The 22849-nt window shown below is 37.9% G+C and overlaps 1 protein-coding gene and 3 long non-coding RNA genes across 4 annotated transcripts; 2 read left to right on the plus strand and 2 right to left on the minus strand.

Moving 5' to 3' along the window:
• LOC109851215 lies at positions 3793-4406 on the plus strand. The gene is made up of 2 exons (XR_002249721.1): positions 3793-4044; positions 4132-4406. It is a non-coding gene; the product is annotated as an uncharacterized LOC109851215 (long non-coding RNA).
• LOC109821556 lies at positions 5042-7769 on the minus strand. Its single transcript, XM_020387735.1, has 4 exons — positions 7313-7769; positions 5900-6517; positions 5511-5791; positions 5042-5406 (listed from the first exon to the last, which is right to left on the minus strand). The coding sequence occupies exons 1-4, from the start codon at positions 7627-7629 to the stop codon at positions 5042-5044; spliced, it is 1581 nt and encodes a 526-aa protein (XP_020243324.1). The 5' UTR covers positions 7630-7769.
• On the plus strand, positions 18417-19679 carry LOC109822412. The gene is made up of 2 exons (XR_002242117.1): positions 18417-18766; positions 19374-19679. It is a non-coding gene; the product is annotated as an uncharacterized LOC109822412 (long non-coding RNA).
• Positions 19866-21016, minus strand: LOC109822411. The gene is made up of 2 exons (XR_002242116.1): positions 20812-21016; positions 19866-20087 (listed from the first exon to the last, which is right to left on the minus strand). It is a non-coding gene; the product is annotated as an uncharacterized LOC109822411 (long non-coding RNA).

The following is a 22849-nucleotide window of genomic DNA, read 5'->3' on the forward strand; positions in this document are numbered from 1 at the left end:
CTATATTTCAGCACTACATTTTGTTTGGGGCTCCTGCGCCTGATCGGCCCACCCTTGAGCTGCTGCTGAGCTTTTTCGATAGAGATAATAACACCTTTTGTATACCTGATTCAAAAAGTGGGGGTATGAAAAATGTTAGTTTTGATTTGCAATGGGTCCACAACCATACTTATTTCCCAATTTATGGGGAGGACATAAGGAACAATAGGGACTCAAGAAGCAGAATATGGCTGGAATACTTCGCTAAGCTTTTCATTTCTGAAGAGGGTAAGAAGTTAAAAAAATCAGAAACCAGCCAACGTAAACATCTTGAAGGGCTACTTGAACGGCTTGTTGAATCTACCAAAAAGCGGGATATCGAGGATTTTGCTCTGCTACAAATTTTGTACCAATGCTCTATGATATGGAGTCCCATAGCAGGGGAAGGTATCCCTAGACCCTTACTCAGGTACCTGGATAGCATTCAGAGGGTCAATTCTGTTGCATGGGCCCCGTTCTTTTATAATGAAATTATCAGGGGTATTGGAGTTGCTTTGGAGGGAAAGAAGAAGCAAAAGGTCGCATATGTCCCAGGTTGCATGACGCTATTGTGTGTAAGTTCCATATTTTACTGATCTTGTTTCATTCTTGTTCGTACCTATGCATTGTTAGTTCCTATTGTGTGTAAGTTCCATATTTTACTGATCTTGTTTCATTCTTGTTCGTACCTATGCATTGTTAGTTCTAACTTATTCTATGTTAGTTCTATTCTTTCATTCTTGTTCGTACCTATGCATTGTTAGTTCTAACTTATTCTATGTTAGTTCTATTCTGTAGCGTATTAGTTCTAATCTGCACAGTGTTAGTTCCGTTCTGGAGAGTGTTAGTTCTAATCTGCAGATTAGAACTCACACGCTACAGACAGATTAGAACTAACACTCTACAGAATAGAACTAACACTGTGCAGATTAGAACTAACACTCTACAGAATAGAACTAACACTGTGTTAGTTCTATTCTGTAGAGTGTTAGTTCTAATCTGCACAGTGTTAGTTCTATTCTGTAGAGTGTTAGTTCTAATCTGCACAGTGTTAGTTCTATTCTGTAGAGTGTTAGTTCTATCTGCACCCATTTATATCTGCACCCATGTAAGTTCTATCATAGGTCATGTTAGTTCTATCATAATTCATGTCGTACCACGTACTAATTTACACCATGTTAGTTCTAGATGTAGCCATATTTTATTCTTTTTGGTCTAGTCTAGTATTAAATGTTAATGGTAAATATATTATTTGGTACAGCTTTCGTACTACGAGATGACAGGCATAAAGAAATATGCCCTCTTAGACACCTCCAGACCTCCAATGACAAATTGGGCATCAGGGGAGGAGAGAATCGCATCTATGAGGATGCCGACAATTATTTCAAAGGCTAAGTCAGCGTCAATAACATTTGTCCATAGGCCTATTGCGGAGGTCGCTTCTCCTGGTCATGTTCATCCACTTCCCGCTGAACAAAGGGATGAAGTTCTTCAGCAAAAGCGTCAGGCAAAGAGGAAGACTTTGCAGGAAGAAACTACTAAGAACTTCTCAATAGGTTACGTAAGTATCCTGTTATGTTAAGTCGTACTCATTTCACACTAACTGCAAAGAATATCCTAATTATGTTTAATCCTACTTAAAATTATAATCTTGTATCAATAACAGATCATGGCAAAGCATATTGACGTTGCTTTTGACGATGAAGAGGAGATCAATGTTCTTCCCATTGAGCAGCAACTCACATTTTGGAGAAATTCTGCTAAATTTCTCAAGCGACTTCTTGATGCTACAAAGCAGACCAAGAGCAAATATTGTAAAGAATTCATGATTGAGATCAACAGGCTTAACAGGATAATTGAAAAATGTGGAAGACATGATGAGGTTATAGACCCGGTGCTGCTTAAGTCAAATATCAAACAGAAAATTGCAAATAAAATTAGGAAGAAGCGACGGGGAGCTCAAGAGGAACAGAAGTCCAAAACAAGCAGTGTATATAAGGAAGAGCCCACCAGTCAAGAACATGTACATAAGATTGTTGAAGAGGATGTAAAGCATCCTGCTGACGATGAGGCAATAGAAGAGGAGCCTGTTACTTCTCCAGGGGAGGGGGTATATAGTAAGGTTGACCAGACTGTAGATACTAAGGTTGATGATAGTGTAAATAAGGAAGAGGAGCATATGCAACATATTGTAGATATGGAAGAGGAGCATATGGTAGATAAGGAAGAGGAGCATATGGAAGATATTGTAGATAATGAAGAGGAGCGTATGGTAGATAAGGAAGAGGAGTATATGGTAGACAAGGAAGAGGAGCATATGGAAAATGAAAATTTTATTGTAGATAACAAAGGTTTTGATGAGGATACTGTTGATGGTGTAGATAAGGAGGAAGATATTGTAGATAAAGGCAAGGAGAATGTAGATAAGTTGGAAGCACAGGAGGAAGAGGATCTTGTGAATATTGAACATAATGTGGACAAACTTGTAGATGTTCTAACGAGCAATGTGAAAGCAAAGCGTAGACCAAAGGCAAAAAGGGTAAGCAAGAGATCTAAATTCAAGAGGACACCATATACTGAAGGCAAAAGAAAGAAAAAGGAAAAAATTAGTATAGATATACTTGAAAGTCCTGAACCAAAAGTAAAACTAGCTGAAAAAGTTACTCATTTTTATCCCGGTATTCAAATCCCCACTTTTGATGCGTTGAGTTTCAAGCCAATGACAGATGAAGAGGAAGCTCTATTGGGAGAGCTGAATAATGAGCTTCCAGACCCTACATTGTTTAACTTACGCATAATAGATAGCACAGGTGCTTTTGTACATAATTTAAAGATACCATCTCCCGTAGCAGAAAGACTCGACAAAGCTGAAATTGATAGCCTAACCAAATTTTGTTCTCAGAAGATTCACAAGTAAGTTTCAGTTGACTATTTATATGCTAATTCTCCACATATTAGTTCTAATTCATGTTAGTTCTAATTTATACCAGGAGATATAATGTTATAGTAACAACCAACAGCACTATTAACAGGGAAGAGTTGTTATATGTGCTTCGTGGTGGCCGCCTTGACGACAAGGTTAACATATACTTCCTTAATAATTCAAATTATATTGTTTAAATTGAATTTTAATGTTTCATAACAATTACAGGTGGAAGAAGCAGTTTTGGACACGATTAGCCAGGAGGCATACGGCAAAGGATATGGAGTGGTATCGGTGTTCTTTCTTGTAAGAACATGCTATTCCTAATTTCACCACGTTAGTTTTGATTGAAATTCATGTTAGATCTTGTGTAATCCATGCTAGTTATACCATGAGTCACGTTAGTTCTAGTTAGCATCAAATTAGACCTACCATAAGTCATGTTAGTTCCGTTCTTTAGAGTGTTAGTTCTATTCTGTAGAGTGTTAGTTCTAATCTGCACAGTGTTAGTTCTATTCTGTAGAGTGTTAGTTCTAATCTGCACAGTGTTAGTTCTATTCTGTAGAGTGTTAGTTCTGTTCTGCACAGTGTTAGTTCTAATCTGCACAGTGTTAGTTCTAGTCTGTACAGTGTTAGTTCTATTCTGTAGAACGTTAGTTCTATTATGTAGCGTGTTAGTTCTATTCTGCACAGTGTTAGTTCTATTCTGTAGCGTGTTAGTTCTAATTAATACGGTGTTAGTTAGCCTTCGCAGCTCATGTTTGTTTTAATTTCAACTCAAACATGATGTGTTTGCAGCACTCACTCTATGGCTTTGAGGTGAACAATTACGAGCTTTATTTGAACTTCATTGACAAATATACCGTATTCCGCATAGAGCATCTCTTGATCCCTTTGGTCAGGGACGACCATTGGCATCTTGTAGAAGTTGACCTTAAAGATAAAGTCGTCAAGCATTACAGCTCCGCTGGGCACGAAGCTTGGATGGAGCCTGTTAATAAAATCATAAACTTCTTTGATGCCCATCATGCTGATTTTATTGAAGATAATGTGCGCCAAATATTTAGATATCAAGCCATCAAATGCGAGCAACAAAGAGGACGGTTAGTTCCGATGTCTATATTGTTCAAATTTGTGTTATAGTATTCGAACGGACCGAAAATGTCTAATGAACTCACTCTATGTTGCAGCTTTGACTGTGGTGTGTTCGTCTACCTCTTTGTAAAATCCATAATTGAAGGACGATCAACATTGCTGGTTAATCCTCCGAACGATATCCCTGAAGCTATGCGAGCAAGACTTGCCGCACAATTATTACTGGCTGGTTTTGAACAAAGACATAAAGAAGAAACAGTGTACAGTGATGAATGATATGTTCATACAAATACAATAATGTATGTATATTTAAGTAATTGAAAATGATTGTTATCAGATGTATTGTTCTATCTGTACCATGTTCGTTCTAGTGATGCTCGTTAGTTCTAACTCATTCACGTTAGTTCTATTCTATACCATGCTCGTTAGTTCTATCTCAGAGCCAGTTCTAATTTTTTAATTATTTAAGTTATCTTCAGACCTCCAGCTGCTCACTTCTTTCGAAGCGACGGTTCCATCACACAAACATGTCACATCATATATTCGCGTGTTCACAAGTCAGTTAAATAAATTAATTAACTTAAATACCTAATACGAACTTCCATCGATAGGTATGGTCACCACCTTTCTTCTACCGGCCCCAGCGTAGGCGCCTCTGCAAACCCCTCCCCCTGCTAAAAACCACAACCCAGCGTCATCTATTTTCATCGTATACCCTCACAAATGGCTGGGGATCCTTCTTGTGTACACTGCCATGGGACAGGACACAGCACTCGAGATTGTCATCATGGAATTACCGCAAGTGCCCTTCCGAGGATGCTTACCGTCCCGGCCAACACCTCCAGCACCATACGACATCTTTCTGCTTTCGCCATCTTCAATCTTGATAGAGGCCGCCCATCGGTGCAGGAGCTCCGAGAGATGCTGGCCTACCGCTTCAATCTTAGGACATGGCCCCATCAAATCAGCGGCTTATAATAGTCATGTAATGAAATAGCTTATAACTTACCTAACTCCAGGGAAAAACGCATTGGCCAAGTTCTCTGGAGCGTAGTTCATCACAATATTGTAAGATCTTTCGTCAACCAGTCTAATGTCGTCTATGTAATCGTTCCATTCTGCTCTAGTATATTTGTAACAGGCAGATTGCAATAGATTACCCAAGATCTGAGTATCTTTTGATTTGAATCCCAAATCCTTCAACTTTGTCCTGAAGTTCTCAACTAGATGCAACACACATCGAGAGTGTATAGAATCTGGAAAAAATTCTCTAACTGCTTCTCTGATCCCCTTATCCGCATCTGAAATTATCACTAGCTTGTGTGGAGGGTTGTATGGATCTGGCCTTTCATAGAGAATAGACCACAAACCTACAAAGAGTTGTGGTTACCATACACGAATTAGAGTTAGCAATGAATGAGCTAGAATTATCATAACCTGCAACAGAACTAACATGGCTAGGGATAGAACTAACCTTGTAAGAACCACTTCCAGTTAACATTATTTTCCTGATCGCATATACAATACGCCAATGGAAATATCCCCTGATTTCCATCATATGCTACGGCGCTTAGGAGTATGCCTTTGAATCGATCTTTAAGAAAGGTACCATCCAAAAATAAGAGTGGTCTACAGCCGTATAAAAAACCATTTATGCAGGCGGCGTAGCATATGAATAACCTTGTAAACCTCCCCTCATTTTGTTCAACATGAATATAGCTACCTGGGTTTGTCTTCTTGACCTCTTCTACATACCTAGAAAATTGAAGATTAAGCGTTAGTACCAACATTGAAAAATTAGTATAATCAACATCACATAAAGAAAATTAGTTTGTCTTTTGTTATATAGCATCTTCTATTTACCATCGTAATTGATCGTAGGACTCATGGGCATCACCATATAATTTCTCTTGTGCTCTTTCTTTACCCCACCAAATCTTACTATAATCGACCCTAATCCCATACGAGCTTAGAAACTCCTTTTGAACGTCAATAGGCCGTATATCCGGTCGAACCTTTAACGTGGGTTGTAATTGGGTAGCAATGAATCGCCTTGAGGCTCTAGATTGACCAGCATTATTGTCATGCTGCCCACAACTGTGATTGTCCACAAACTTTTTGATTTCAAGTCTATTATCATTTTTTGGTGGAGAGGCAAATAACATCCACGGACAATTTTTTGCTGCCTTAAACCAACAAAACACTCGAATACGCTTCGGTTCATTCTTCCCAAACTCGTATTCGAATTTTTTTGCCATGGAGTAGTATAGCAAGGCCAATCTTAACTCCTTCGCACTTTCAAATCGTTGTCCCTCACCGGTTAAAGCTGTGTGCCACCAAGCAGGAATCCTCTCTGATCTGCTAATCATGTCATCAATCGTCATGACATCATCTCCGGAAGGATTGTCATTGGGATTCTTATCTGGAACACTTGTGGTCAACAACGCCGACGGGCCACAGTCTACACTTTTTGATTTCAAACTGCAGAAATAATAGAAGTATCAACAGATAATAGCAAAAGCTAAAAAGCAAAAACGATAATTGCTTGCTGTTAGAATCAATTAGAACTAAAAGAACTAACAATATAACCATTAGAGCTAACAGTGCATTGATTAGAACTGACATAATAGCTATTAGAACAAACAATATAGCCATTAAAGGTTAGTTCTAATTTAACGAAGTTATTTCTATTTTATAACAAGCTATTTCATAATTATAACATGTCAGTTCTATTCTGTAGAGTGTTAGTTCTAATCTGCACAGTGTTAGTTCTAATCTGCACAGTGTTAGTTCTATTCTGTAGAGTGTTAGTTCTATTCTGTAGCGTGTTAGTTCTAATAATCTGCACAGTGTTAGTTCTATTCTATAGAGTGTTAGTTCTAATCTGTACAGTATTAGTTCTATTCTGTAGCGTGTTAGTTCTAATAATATGCACATTGTTAGTTCTAATCTGTAGTGTGTTAGTGTCAGTTCTAACTGATGGCTTGTTAGTTCTATTTTATACCTACATTGTCTAATTTATACCACGTTATATCTAATTTATAACAATTAGGACTAACAATATGGGAACTATAGTGGAACTAGCAATAACTCTAGTAGAACTAACAAAATAGCGATTAGAACTGACAAATAAAACATTAGAACTCTAGTATGGAGCATAACAAAGAACTGCTTAATGACAAATAAAACATTAGAACTGAAGTCCAGTTAAACCTAGTATAGAACTAACAAGAAGACGATTAGAACTTAAGTTAATTGATTTTACAGTTAACCTACATGTCTTGTCGGACTTGCTCGTTTTCCTGTTTATTCGAAGAATCATCTCCTTCTTTAAAAGCTTGCACGTGAACCTCTTTCAGTCCAAGATTGTGGCAATGCTCCACCATAGACGTCAGATCACCATCGTTCTCAATGAGAAATTTTAAGCTTCCAACTGTTTGATCTTCGTATGCCAAAATTAATGACTCGTATGGAAGATCTAACATCTCTGCCGCATCAAACTTAAGATCCAAGATGGTGGTTGAAGAATTAATCTTCAAGAATACCGCTTTATACTGCGAAGAGACAATGCAGATGATGTCCTTTTCAGCCATTTTGATCTGAGGAGGAGGAGTAATGGAGAACTAACTAGTTATTGCTCATGATGGAGAGAGTTATGGAGAGAATTTTGGTCTGAGGAGGAGGAGTAATGGAGAACTAACTAGTTAGATGGAGTAAAAAAAGGGGGAAATTTCCCTCCATTTTCCCCATCATATCGCATTAATGAGAAGTGACTTCCAGGACTCGTCTGGGGAAGAAAGAGAAGGGCAGTTTCGGGTTTTTTGTAAAATACCATCTGCTTTTAGTATAAAGCTGACGTGGAGGGGGCTTAAAACATTAAAGCCCATTTTTTGGGGCTATTCCACATGGGGCAAAGTACAGGGGGGCTAGTCACACGAAGTTCCCACTTTTGGGGCCTGGACACATTTTTCCCAAAAAATAAAAACCAACGTGGTCCAACACATCCTATTATGGTCCATGTGTATTAGCCTTAAAAAACCAAAAATTATGTACCCCAGCCCCTCAGCTCACACGTAGTCCATTTGTATATGTGTTTTACCCATTACTCTGAAAAATGCACTCCATTCATCAAAAGGGAAAGATCTCCGCTCGGATCTGGTGGTGATTGGGGCACTTAGTCGAGATCGCATTGAATGCAATAAGACGGGAATATTGGAGGGAATTTTGGTTGATTTCCCTCTATTGATTCACTTAAGAACCCAAATTTCTCTCAGCCTCACTTGTTTATGACTGTGTTCTCTCATTTATGGTGTCAGGGTTTATGTTCTATAACTCCTCTCAAGTCCTAAAAGTTCATTCATTACTCCTCATAACTCCCCTTCATTAATGGCAAAATAGCCTCTAATTTATATGGTGTTCTTACGTGAGAAAGAGGTATTCTCAGTGGTAACGTTTTCAACGAACTTTTTTAAATTGAAATTTGATGTTTCAAAGAGGTTGAAAGTTCCATATGATGCGTTATCAATGATATATAAATCTAAAAGGAACTCCAATATCAGTTTTGCGATTGAGAATGAAAATGATTTGAAGTGTATAGTGGAGCATATCCATAATATTGGATGTGTGGAGATCCATATGCAATCTAATGTAGATATAGAGGCTTTCACTTCTGAAAACAAAAGGTACCTCCTGAGATGTAAGTTATTGATAAGCTTTTGGAAAAGTTATGATTTCTGTGATCAAAGTTTGGAGAAATATTCTGTGATCAAAGTTTGGAGAAATATTAAGTATAGAGAAACACTTCGGGTTTAATATTATGTATGACAGATACATGTTAACTATATGTCATAATTGTTAAGCTTATCAAATAGGTGTTAGTTTTAAAAATCACTCGTCAACTATTAGACTTTTTCGATAAGTTTACCAATAAATCATTACACTTTTTATTATTTTTTGTGTCGATATTAGGATTTGACTGATTTTTAAATTTGTACAATATTATTACTATATTGACTCACAGTGTAATGATGGTACTCCTGCTGCAAGTCATATTTTAGAGAGGATTCCCACTGATAATTCGTGTAGTGAGAATGTAATGAGATTGATAACATTATTAACAACACTGTCATGATTCCTGCATGGTAGGCACTGCATTAACTGAAGAGGGACAACAATTTGAAAGCGTCGGTGACTTAACATTAGCTTTATCATACTATTCTATGGCCAAAATTTTTAACTTTGAATTTGCAAAGAATGAATCAAAACGTATCTGGATTTTTTTGACCAATATAAGGAAACTTATAGCTACTCTTGGATATTGTTTACCTCTCCTATTAAAAATGAAATGAGACTTTTGATCAACAAGTTTGTGAACAAACACAATTGTGGGATGTATGACAACACTATAGATCGCTCTAGGGTATCCTGCAAATTTATTACAATCCAATTGCAAGCATTGTTGAAGGTGCGACCAGAAATCTACCTTATTGACGTGAAAAAGGAGTTCCTAACAAAGTACGGACTTAGGATTTATTATAGTAAGACATGGTCGTGTGAAGAGAGAGTACAAGGGCAGCTGTATGATGATATTTATGAGTTGTATGATCAACTACAATGATAAAATTTTAAGGTAATTATCTACTCAGTATATGTGTTACAAATTAAACCTAACCCATAACATGTGAATGCTGCCAAATTCATGTTAACTTAAATCATTAACTGTTAATGTTCACATGTGACTGTTAAGTATAATAATTGGGTGCTAATATTAACAGGCAGTTGTTACTTTTACTTGTAGCTGTTAAATTTATGGTTAGTTTATAATTTTACTAAGACATGTCGACTAAAAATGATATATTTTTTAATTACTATTATAAGTATGAGCCCATGGTAAATAAGACAAATCTAGGCAGCCATATTTGCATTGAATAGAGTGAAGGAAGGTTTACAAGACTCTTTATTTATTATGCTGCTTACATAAATGATTTCTTGAGTGGGTGCATATACCTTATATTTTTAGATGTTACCCTTTTGAAAGATTGATATCAATATATACTCCTTAGTGTCATAACATATGATGGATATTAATGGATATTTTCCTTAGCTTACTGCATGTGCGATCAGGAGAATTTGATTAACTAAAAATGGTTCCTCCAAGGTTTGAGGCCCATACTTTATGAAAGGCTTGACTTATACAAATCCTCTAACCAATTCGTTATAATCTCAAATGCGAAAAAGGAATTAGAGAACCAATGAAAGAATATTTTTCAGAAGCTCTCTATTCCAGATGTGTTCCACATCGGAAAACTTTAGATTAAAACTAATGGACTTAGGAATAAAGTTGAAGAACAATCATGTTTTGGGGAACTTGCTCCAATCAGCTTGTTATAAATACACTATAGTAGAACGAAATGATTATATAAAAGAAACTTATGAGATAGATCTAATGACATACACCATTGTTATCAACTACTCCCTTGAGTAATGAGCAAATACATTCATTCCTGGAATTAGATAAACTTATAACATTCTTGCTAAAGTTATGACATGCTTGTTAAATATTTGCAGTACAAGTTAACCCATTAATGTATATATTAAGTTGATGGTGAACACTATTAAGATTATAATGTAATTGTTAACATTCTTATATATTTGTTAAGGTTATGGAATATATATTACACTTGTCTTATATAAGTGAATTTTATGTCATGCTCGTTAAGGTTATGACGTATCTGTTACGATTATAGTATATTTACCTATGATTTATTGAACTTTTTTCAGGTATGGTCATGTTACATCTAATGTTAATGTAGACGGTCAAAATGTATTTTTACTAGTGGAGCCAACTCCGTCATGACATCGAATCTAACCCCTAGTTCAAGTCAAGAACGATAATGAGCGATAGACATGGCAAACTTTTGACTCAAATGGTGATTCAGAAGAAAGATTCAGATGAGCGAATTGAATGTTTGGAAGAGATGGCTAAGCAACTTCTATTAGCCTCTCATCCTCAGGGGAGTTCTTCAAAAGGAAAAGGCCATTTGGTGAAAATACTCTTGAAGATGACCAAGAACATAAAGATGATGCAGACTCTGAACACGCAAGGTCAGGAACGTCTCTACCTTCAAAGCCAAATAAGGAAGCGAAAGCCTTGGAAGATATATAGAAATAACTCAATGTTCTTTCTCAACGAATTGAGCTCAAGAAAGTTAGAATCACCCGACCTTATCCCGTCGAATGAGACATGGTTCCCTACCCAATAAAGTTCAAGCCACTAACGCTTCACACATTTGATGACAAAGGTTCACCGAACCAACATATAAACTACTTCTACCAGCAAACTGGAAATGTAGTGGGTAATGATGACATTAAGGCACGTCTTTTCATTAGCACCCTTCAAGGGGTAGCCTTTGATTGGTTCAAAAATTTGCCCAAAGGTTCAATCAGGTCCTAGACAGATTTAGAATCAAAGTTCCTCTCATAATTTCATGAGAAATAATTTGACGTCACCATGGCCAAACTCCTTTCTGAGAAACAAAGTGGGAATGACACAGTCAAGGAATACATTGAGAGATACCTCAACCTGATATTGCGATGTCGAGATATGCCTTTATCGATGTTGCTTCAAACTTATCGGCACAACTTCATGGTATGAATTGAAGCTCATATGGGCATTGTCACTGCTCATATTTGGAAGGATTTGATGGAGTAGGCCGAGATACCTGAGAAGTCGTCAGAGCGGTTGAACAAATTTGAGCCTCACACCAACTTCAAGGGCAACAGAGGTAAACAAGGACATGCATCACAACCAAAAGTCAAAGAGACTTTCAAAGTTGGAGTCTAGAATCCCAATAACAACCAACAAAGAGAGCCAAGGAAGAAATTCCAGCGCAATTATTCGTTCAAGGATGAACATTCAGTCGCCATCTTCTACGTCCTCAACAAGAGAAATTGTTTGAAGCTTCCAGAAATTCAATCCCCAGAAGAAGTCAGAAAGACCAATGACCGCAACTACTATCTCTATCATAGAATGTTGGGACACAACAAAGAACTGCTACAACATCAAGGGCAAGATCCAGACATTCGTCGAATCAGGAATTCTTAAGCTCAAACCCGAGCAAAAGAAAGTCACCGATAACATAGGTAACCCTCTAATTTGGCTCTATGCCAAAAATTCAAGCCCAAGATGGCGCAATCCCTATTCCTAGTGCAAGAATGGAGGTGGTTAATCATGATCGCTAAAACCAGTAAAGCCGAGGCTTGATTCCTCTTACCATAGCGAGAGAAGAAATAATATGGGTACATTCTGTCATTCTTCAAGATAAAGAATGGACTCTTCAGAAGTCTAAGAATAAGCAAAAGATGAAGGCTTTACACCATCTCCACAATCATTGAACAAGAGTCCATGCATGTCACTTAACTCACCGACTCGGAGGAAGAGAAGATAGCCACGACAGGGACACGATTCAACAAAGATTATCTAAGGGATTACAATCAGCCAAGAATGTTCAAACAACCCAAATAGCCAAACAAAAGGAGACCTGGTTCTATAAAGCCTTACATCGTCCTCTAAGAGACCCTAAGGCCCCGTTCAAATATGATATCATGGCACAATTGACTAACATTCCATATCGTATCACTTTATTCGAACTACTACGTTTGTCTAAGAATACGAGAGAGGCTTTGAAAGAAGCCCTGAATGATAGTGAGGCATTTCTCGCCCACATGATCAAACCTCCTCAAGATGAAGGACCCGAGCAATGCTATCAATGTCGAAAGAAGATGCCGTGCATCACCTTCACCCTGGAGGACATGTTGATCAGAGGTCATCATCACAACCGACCCCTTTACTACACTGGGTATATAAGGTTGTCAAGGATCGAGAGGATTCACATCGATACAGGCTCCACGTTGAGTATAATTCTGTGAAGGCTATTGAGCTTCTTGGGAATCCCCCTTTACAAGCTCTCAAAGACGTATGCAACCATATTGGCTTCAACTCCACCAGTAGCTGATCTCTTAAAAAAATCTGACTTAAGTGTTAGATCGAAAACTCGAAGATGAAAGTGACTTGCTATGTCATCGACGTCAAAACACCTTACAATCTTCTGCTTGAATGACCTTGGATCCACTCTAACCAAATCAACCCTTCAACACTTCATCAGTGTTTTAAATATATTGATGAACAGGGAGTCCAACAGAGAGTTGATGCTGAAAAGCATCCTTTAAAGGGGGTGGAGAATTACTTTACTTACTCTCTCTTGTCTAATGCAAGTCAAACAATTAAGATTGTCCTCCCCAATGACGAGGATAGCAGTAAAAAAGCAAATGTTGAGTTAGATCCCGTTGACGATTCAGTCTGGGAGATAGATCCACCTGTAATTACCCTATAGGACCTCTATATTGACCAATCCGTCGAAGATCAAAGCGATTGGATCTTCAATGAAGAAGAGTTTTCTTACGACTATTCTTTAGACTCTGAGTTTGAAAACTCAAGAGTCGAAAATCTGATGACCAGGTTAGCCTTAGAACCAATATTGCATATGCTGATGAACGAGTTGTACTCTGCTCACAAGTAGCTGGACAACTTAGAGGATGCCACCTTCATGGTTCTATCCATAGAGAACACTTTGAAGCCAATCATCTTCAGAAAACTTGAGTCACAAGCTCACACACAGAGCTTCGATGAAGAAGCTAAGGCAACGTCATAATTCTCCCGATACAGCTAACAATCTTAACAAATTATGGTAAAAATGGGATATAGCCTCACTGCAAAATAAGAATTGAATTTCAATAGAGGACTATGAGTCCCTTTGATCCCCTTTACACGAGAAGGTGAAGTTTTTAATCATTACAATTAAACTAAACAAGGACTCAGTTACATCTCTTCAAAAGTCAAGCCACAAGCAAGACCAACATCCGATGACTTCCTAAGTAGTTCTTCAGACACGTTCAATTGGGATCTTGATGTTAGCCTCAGAGTCTTGTGTAGTGAATTCATGACCAACATGTCTCATACAACCTAACCATGGATCTTGATGAATCCAAGGTGCTCGAAGATCCTAAAGACGATTCATGGGCAAAGAAACATGAGAAGCAATGGGAGTCACATTTTGAAGTAAGAGAAACTCCCATCGAAGATAAAGTGATTCAAATCAACATAGGTGACAAAATCAACCATAAGCCCATCTTTATCAGTGAAAGTCTATCATCCGCTAAAAAGGAAGAACTCATAGTTCTCCTTCAAGAGTACATTGATGTTATCACTTAGAGCTATGAAGACATGCCGGGTCTAGACCCCAGCGTGGTTGTACATCATCTTGACATTAACCCTAGCGTTAAGCCGGTCAAACAATAGCAATGGTGCTTCCGTTCGGAGTTGATAGAACAAATCAAGAAGGAAATCCGCAAGCTCACCGAATGTGGGTTATTTGCTTCGGGAACAATTTTCTTTGTTGCTACCATTAAGTCATTTAAAAGAAACAAAAGAATAAGCTTTACACGTGTAAATCTCTCCTTTACAAAGAAAATAAAATCGCACTCCCTAGTAACACACATAGAAACTCTTACGTAGTAGCCTCTGCTTATGTGGGATTCTTTGCCTGTGCTGGGGATGCGTTATTCGTTGACCACCGAGCAACATTTCTAAGTCAGATACGAAGAAGGTTTGAAGTTAATGTTTCAACGGGGAAACAATAACAGAAGTAAGTGTCTAAGCGAGGTAAGACAAGTACTCTTCTTAAGATCAAATCTAAGTTTAAACTCAAGGAAACACCAAAGGACTCTTGAGAATGCTTGGAAGTGAATGAGAACTCTCTCTTGCTCTCAATGTTCGCCAAATACCAGCCTCACTCTGCTTGTTCACACCTTGGTCCACCTTGGTACCCTTCACAAGTGCGTAGGGGGTATATATAGAGGTAGGAGACCATAACTCAAAGAATGCAAACAACCCCTTGGACACTGTCTCATGCTTCTGAGATAGTGTCCACTATCTCAGCCAAATGGGACAGTTGCAGGCACTTTGTAACCACCGTCCTACTACTTAAAGTGCATTAAATGCCACATTTTTCATGGGTAGTGGGCATATTTTTAGGGTGAAACTGCCCATTAACGTTAATGAGTGTTCTCAAGTAGTTATGGATCCAAGTGGATCCCACAAAACCAAATAAAATGTGCTGAAGACTTGGGAGGATGTCTCGTAGTTGGCGAGACAGCCGTTGCTGTCTCGCATATGCGAGACAGTGGATAATATCTCACTAACTGTAAGACAGCTCCAAGTCCTTTTTGAGTTGTGTTTTGTGTTCTTCTTTGCTTTCCTTCTTGTTGGATGATCTCCTCTGACTTGACAGGGGTCAAGTGGGCCCACAAAAGTTCTACCTTAATAGGGGAGGCTATCTCACTATTTGTGAGATAGCTAACACTATCCCGCATAGGTGAGACAACAAACACTATCTTGTATGGGTGAGACAACAAACACTGTCTTGTATAGGTGAGACAACAAACACTGTCTCACCTATGCGAGACAGTGGGGATTGTCTTGTATAGGTGAGATAGCAAACACTATCTCGCCTATGCGAGACGGCGGGGATTATCTCACAAATAGTGAAACAACTCCCCAAGTCTTCCAATCCTCCTTTTGGTGTAGGTTTCTCCTATCTCGTGAGTCGCAAGTGCTCTACGAGCCAAAGAAAACCTGATATACTTATCCAGACCCTTCTAGAACTGATGCCTCCTAATGGTAGGGTTTGTAACCAGATGAGGAGCATATCGACTCAGGAAAGAGAACTCGGCTTCATACTCATCAACTGATCGGCCTCCCAGCTTGAGCTCAACAAACCTACGTAGGAGTTCGTCCCGAGCCGACTGAGGGAAATACTTCCTATTAAAGCACTCTGTGAACGTCTACCACATGATTGTCCTCTCTAGATGGGTCTTCTTAGCTGCCCACCATATCCGAGCGGTATCGGTGAGCTGAATATCTATAAGATCTACCCATTCAGTAGGGACAATACGGGTCATCGTGAGAATAGTCTCAGTGACCTTCAGGAACTCCTCCGCTGCTAAGGGTCCTTCAGCACCAAAGAAGGAAGACGGTCGCATGTATCGAAACTCCCTAACACCAGACTCTGCACGAGGGAGAGGCTGATGCTGAGGCTCCCTGTGTAGCTACCCAGCCAGGTGTTGCTGGTTAGTAACCAACCCCTGAATCATCGCAAGAAGCTGGTTTGGGTCCACTTCGGGTGGCGGGGCACTGCTACTAGACGGATTACTAAAGCCATGCATACCCACCATGGCTCTGAAGGAAAACGAGGATAAAAGGAAAACTAACGTTAAAATCAAAATAATATATTAGGAAAATAGGAATTAAACATATCTATTAAGATAATAGTATAAGAATTTAATCGTAGTCGTACGGATGAAATATGATATGTATCTAAATTATCCACTATATTCTTACTAGTGAGGACCCGGGACCATGACCTGCATGGGTCACCAAAAAAAAATTTCACGCCCCGCTTCCCAAAATACCGGGGAATAGGAATGTGAACAAGTCTATGATGTATTAGATTGAGAAGAAATATACACTATTATTTTATTCTTTTCTTTTCTTCTTAATCCAATACACCAAGCGTCAAGTACATATATCTCAATTACAGGTCCCCGATCACAATAACAAGAATATAAAGACAACCCAGAATAAGAAATAAACATATCATCAAGCAGATCATTCTAGACAAAAAAATATGGGTCAAACATACCCTTATTACAAAAACGGTCCAACTAGGAATAAAAATACATAGTTCATAATAAAAAAAGTACTACTAAAAATACGAAAATCCATTATCAAACTAAGAAAAAAATATGATAAAGAGTTCTAATGTCCCACAACTACTATGGAAGAAAACCACTACGCTTCAGCTTGTTTTTCTACTCCGTTTGTAGGACACTCCTGCTAAGAATCCTCTGGCTCATGTACGATTGCGAACTGAGTCTGTCTGTCTCCTAAATTTGACGTACACCAGAGAAATAGGTGTACGTCAGCGTGCATGACACACGACAAGATCCCGCATGGGAGAAATAAACGGTCGAATGACCAAGGTAAAAACAGTAATAATAAATAGAAGCATGCAGTTGGAAAACTAAAAACTAGATGAAATCCACCAATAGTATATAATAATCAAAGAATCCAAAAATCAATCGGTGACGAGGTCAAGCAGCTAGCAATCAGAATACTCATCCAAGTAATAAGGTCATACAACTAGATGTAATTAATACTTAAAAATCTACAACAAGAGATGTAGTACGTCAAGCGAAATAATCCAAACAAGGAAACCCTCAATGTATATACCATATGTCTCAAATTGTAGATAATTAAATTTTAATTCCGATCTATGTATGAAAGAAATACAACTAGCCTACATCTTGCAGGAATTCATAGATCATTCAAATAACAAGGTCATGTAACTAGCCATCCTGTAACATGTCACTGGTTCACATCTCACACAGAGTCAACGCTCATATCATCGGATAACTGACTGTTCGCATATCCCCTACGTGCTTCCAATCAAAAAAATTCATAAACCAAAGTAGCGACACCGATCTACTTTGACCCAACCAACCAGCCCCAGTGGCGACACCGATCCACTGTGACTCAACAAACCAACCCCAGTGATGACACCAATCCACTGGTGCAAGATTGAAAGATATATCAACAGTCATATCCGATCACATGAACATAGAATTTCCCAGCCCAACTCATCTTGCTTTTCTAAGTTAACAATTAAAGTCCATAATATCTCTGGTTCCACCTAAATCAATCAACACACCTACACATGTCACAAGGTCTGTTCATGACGCATGAGGCCACTAAATCATGAACTACTAGGGTTCCCAATCACAACAAGATGTAATAAATAAAACTAATTCTATACAATGATAACATGACATGTCAAACATGATTAAACAAGTTCACATGGCATGAGTAATAACTACGAACGAAATACATAATGCATGAACAGAGTCTACACAGCATAAAAACACACATAAGTAGACTTCATTAATATCTTTCTACTAGGGTGTCCAAACTTCTCATGCAAGCTATCTGTAATTAAATAATCTCTAACATAATAATACGGTAAAAGGAAACTGGAACCCGATGCTGTAATTAAATAATCTCTAACATAATAATACGGTAAAAGGAAACTGGAACCCGATGTCGTTTTGCACATGAAATGTCGTGCTCTACGACTATCAGTTATATTATAATAAATAATAATATTCTTTTTTTAAAATTATTCTTTAAAACTATTTCTCATTATAACTAATTTAAATATAATATATTTATGTAATATATATATATATATATATATAGAGAGAGAGAGTTTTCTTCGGATACAAAAATATTTCGCACAGCAACGTGCGAAAACTAGGGAAGCGTTGGCCCTTCAATGCACTGCAGTCCACGTGGATGCGTGCGATTCGTTTCCGCTGTTGATTAGAAAAAAGCGCTGGCAGTTTTGCAATGAACCCCCTCCAAGACCAAACAAATCAACCCCGTTTCCACATATTCCTCCTCCCCAAAAGCCAAGCCCCAAAACAAGATCCAGATCTCTCTCCCCCCTTCCAAGACCCTTCTTCCTCCGTGACTTTCCCACTCCGTCGTCAAATCGCCGCCCACCTCCATGCCCAGTGGCGCCACTACCACATCAGATCCTACATATTTCTATAGGGGTTGGTGTTTTTCTATTTTCTTTAAAATTCCATTTCTTGATTATTTATTTTACCACCTTGCTAGCTTGATTTGAAATTTCCAAGAATATCGTTTGGATTAGATCTTGCATCCTCTATCCTTGGTTTGGATCCTAGTTTGATAGATGGAGCCGGGTTGATTCTTTTTATCATTGTAGACCAATTTTTTAGAAATTAGTGGGTGCTTACGAGACTATGTTTAGACGCGTTGACATACTTCTTTTAAAACATTGCTTTAGAGTGAGTTGTTAGACCGATTGAGATGGAAAGGTCAGAAGAGGGTAATGGATAAGTGAATTTTTATTGAATTTTGTAATTCAAAGCTGTGTGTTTGTGTTGATTTTGTATGCAAATTTTCACTGGGAGATATATGTCTATTAACAGAGGTATGTGTTAGGAAAATGATAGCACCACTATGTGTTATTGAATGTATCTTTAATTGTTTAGACTTAAATGTACATGTCATGATTGAATCCAATTACATGTTGTTTATACATCGGTTGAAAACAGTAGAGTTTCCTAACATGTATGTATCTGCTACCACACTTGTAATCTACTAATAATTTCTTTTTAAAGCACAAATTTTCAGGTTATCCATGGCAAGAAAGAGTTTTTATATTGTGAAGAGAGGTCAACGATGTGACATTTTTTTATAATTGAGAGGAATGCAAATTTCAAGTTGATAAATTCACAAATGCCGCAGAGTCAATACAGACTTGTTTCAAGCACCAGTCTCCAAATTTTGCATGCGCATACAGAATTTACTGCACTGCACTAAGCTCAGAGGGGTTTTGTTTGAATTTCGTTCCTATGTAAATGTCTTTCATTAGCGCATTAATTTTTTGTACAACAAATATTAACTTTGGTTTTTCAAGAGCTTACTTGATTTGGATCATGTCAAATCTCCTTTACATTGTTATTTTGGTCAGTGGTCTGATATTATAGAGGATTCTGTTTCAAGAGGAATAATATACCATCATAACAACGACGACAATAGAAAGAGGAATAATATACCATCATCTCATGTGACCATGGGATGTGTTGTTGCCTCTTTGGCTAAAAAAACAAAAGCAAGCGAGCATCAATAAAGCCAATATTACATAAATGATCACATAAGACCACTCCTCAACAAAATCACCACATCAAATTATAGTCTTATACAACTGAAGAAGATTACATAAATGCTCAACAAAATCCTCAGGTGTTGTAAAATGGTATTTGATCACATTACAAAAATCACCAGAAATCAACAGCACATGAGATGAAGATCAAGAACGATTGTGTAGCTCGTCAATCTTTTTCTCTGCAGCAAGAAACCAGTAACAGTTAATACATATACTTGTTATCTAAAAAAATCATAAGAAACTACAACCTTGACATCAATTAAGAAGTAGACTCATAAAGTAGTTAACAAAATAAATCATGTATTCCACTCGTAAACAAAAGTTGTATTGCTCTCTTAGGTCATGTGTAAAAGGACTGTGAAAATCATCATGTTGAACAAGAACATGAGTATCTGCATCAAAATACATGCTTTGGCGTTCGTAAACACTATAAGCCACGTTCACTCACATAATTTCGTTGCATTCTGTGTTGTGCTCCACTTCTAATATAGTTCTCCAGTTAAGTGGATGAAGCATTCAGTGGCACTCTACATGCAATTTGGACAACCAAAAAAAAGGCAAGAAAGAGGAGTGATGTGAATACTAATAAGTACAACTAATTTTGTTTTCAACATCAATTTCTGTTTGTCTAAAACTTTTGCTCACTAAAATTTTATAAAAGCACCAAACTTCGAAATTAATAAAACATTCTTGGATCAGGCTTTTGTTTGCCGAACATTACAGGTGAATCATTACACAAATTAACATTGCAAACATACATCCGTAGCAAGGAGAAACGCTTCTCAAGATTTTCCAGCTTCTAATTAGAAGAGAGGGTGTATTAGAAGAAATGAGAAGGAGAAGAAGAGGGAGACCTGAGAAGGAAACAGCCGAAACGAATATGAGGAAGAAGAGGGATTTTACCTGATCAAGAGATCGGGATAGACGGAGTAGGCTCGCAGAGGAGGAAGGGTCTTGGAGGGGGGCAGATGGGGTTCAATCTGCTTTGGAGAGCCTTCGTTTCAAGGAGGAAGAAGGGTCTTGGAAGGGGGGAGAGAGATCTGGATCTGGTTTTGGGGCTTGGCTTTTGGGGAGGAGGAATATGTGGAAACGGGGTTGATTTGTTTGGTCTTGGAGGGGGTTCATTGCAAAACTGCCTGTGTTAATTCTTTTCTACATGAATAGTAACATTTCCCTATTTTATAAATTACCTTTAATTTATTTCTATTTTGATAATATTTTGTAAATTATAATTTTAACACCTAACTTGTCATTTCATATTCGTAATTTCTTAAAAATACAATTAACAACATTATTAATCTAATTTCCACCTGTGCGCTCGTCATTTCATGCTTGTCAACTTTTAGATATAAGCTAGTATTACACATTATCATTCCATGCATATATTCAAAAATGCATATTAACCATAATAATGATATTAATCATAATAAATATCTAATGAAGATAATTAACAATAATAATTATAAAAGAGATACTAATTAAGCGACGAGATCTTGCCTCGGTAACGAATGAGTCCGACGCCTGCGGTGTGGTCGGTCAGACGCGAATAGAGCGCGGCATCACATGGAACTCCAGTGTGGCGCAGTGTGCATTACGTCGGATCTGAATGTGCAGGGGGGCAGGACGCGGTAGGTGGCGGCGGAATTCTCGTGATCTGGGGCGGCTCAACAAGCAGGGGCGTCAGAGTACTCGGAGTTTGTGAGCACGGCGACGAAGGAAGGAGGCGGCGCAGGAAGTGGCATGAAGGGAAAGGGTGCAGGCGTCAGAGGTGCTGACGTGACGCGAGGAGGGAAAGCCCGACAAGGGCTGGGGTTGAGGCGCGGCACAGGTGGCGGCAGTCGAGCGATGGCGCGGGGACGACTGTGCGTCGAGGGGATGGTTAAGATGTAAGTGCAAAGGTGGAGGCTGCGGCCGGCAGCTCCGAGGGTGAGAGCGAAAAGTAGCGAGGCGGATGAGGAAAGTGGGGTGCTTGGGCTCGGGTGGCTGACATATGAGGAAGGAGGCTGGTGGTTGTGGGTGGTGAGAGCGAGGACGGAGGAGTGGGGCGCGGAATGAGGGGCTGCTCAGCGACAAACTGAGGGACGGTGGTGCAAAGTGCACGGTTAGGTTTCGGCGTGATCTGAGACGGAGGGTGAGAGAGCGAAGGAGAGAGGTGACGTGTTTTTATTTAGACGTAAGGTTTGTAAGTTATGGGTATATATATATAAATTAAAATAATTACAGAATAATTATCTACAAACAAAAACATACATGTTGTGCTAATACAACAATTGATATGAAATAGTCGAAATATACAGATATTGTACAATTAAACAAGAATAATTAATAAATAAAATATATTTACTTACATTTAAAATCAAATAGTTATGGGATAATTATATAGATAGTAAAACGTACCAGTTATACTAATACAACAGCTAATACACAATAATTAAAAAAAATTCAATAATTTACACAAATAATACGTAATTAATAATTCTACATAATACATGAAATAATACGTAATAGTAACAATAATACAACATATTATTTAAAATAATACATAATAGTACCGATAACACAAAAATTTAATTTCAGAAATTTTTACCGCACAAAATAAATTTATAAATATTAAAATCATTTAAATAAATATAAAATTTAGACTTTTAAATCATAGAAAATTCTAGAAGGCTGAGAAAAATACAAATACTCTTCTAAAAATAATAGTTAAATCTTTAAAATACTAAAAAAAATTATTTTAACTAGTATTAAATTTTACAGTCATTACATCCTACCCCCTTAAAACAAATTCCATCCTTAGAATTAAGCCCAAGGATAGAGATATGAAACGAGAGTGAGTACTCACAAATCGACGAGACAAGAAAAAATAGGAAGCCTAAGAGTCAAAGAGTAATAAAGCAAGAACGGAAGAAACAAGAACATTGCCTATTACAGGAGGAGA

This window comes from Asparagus officinalis, chromosome 8 (assembly GCF_001876935.1).
Source record: "Asparagus officinalis chromosome 8, Aspof.V1, whole genome shotgun sequence".
NCBI classification, from domain to species: Eukaryota; Viridiplantae; Streptophyta; class Magnoliopsida; order Asparagales; family Asparagaceae; genus Asparagus; species Asparagus officinalis.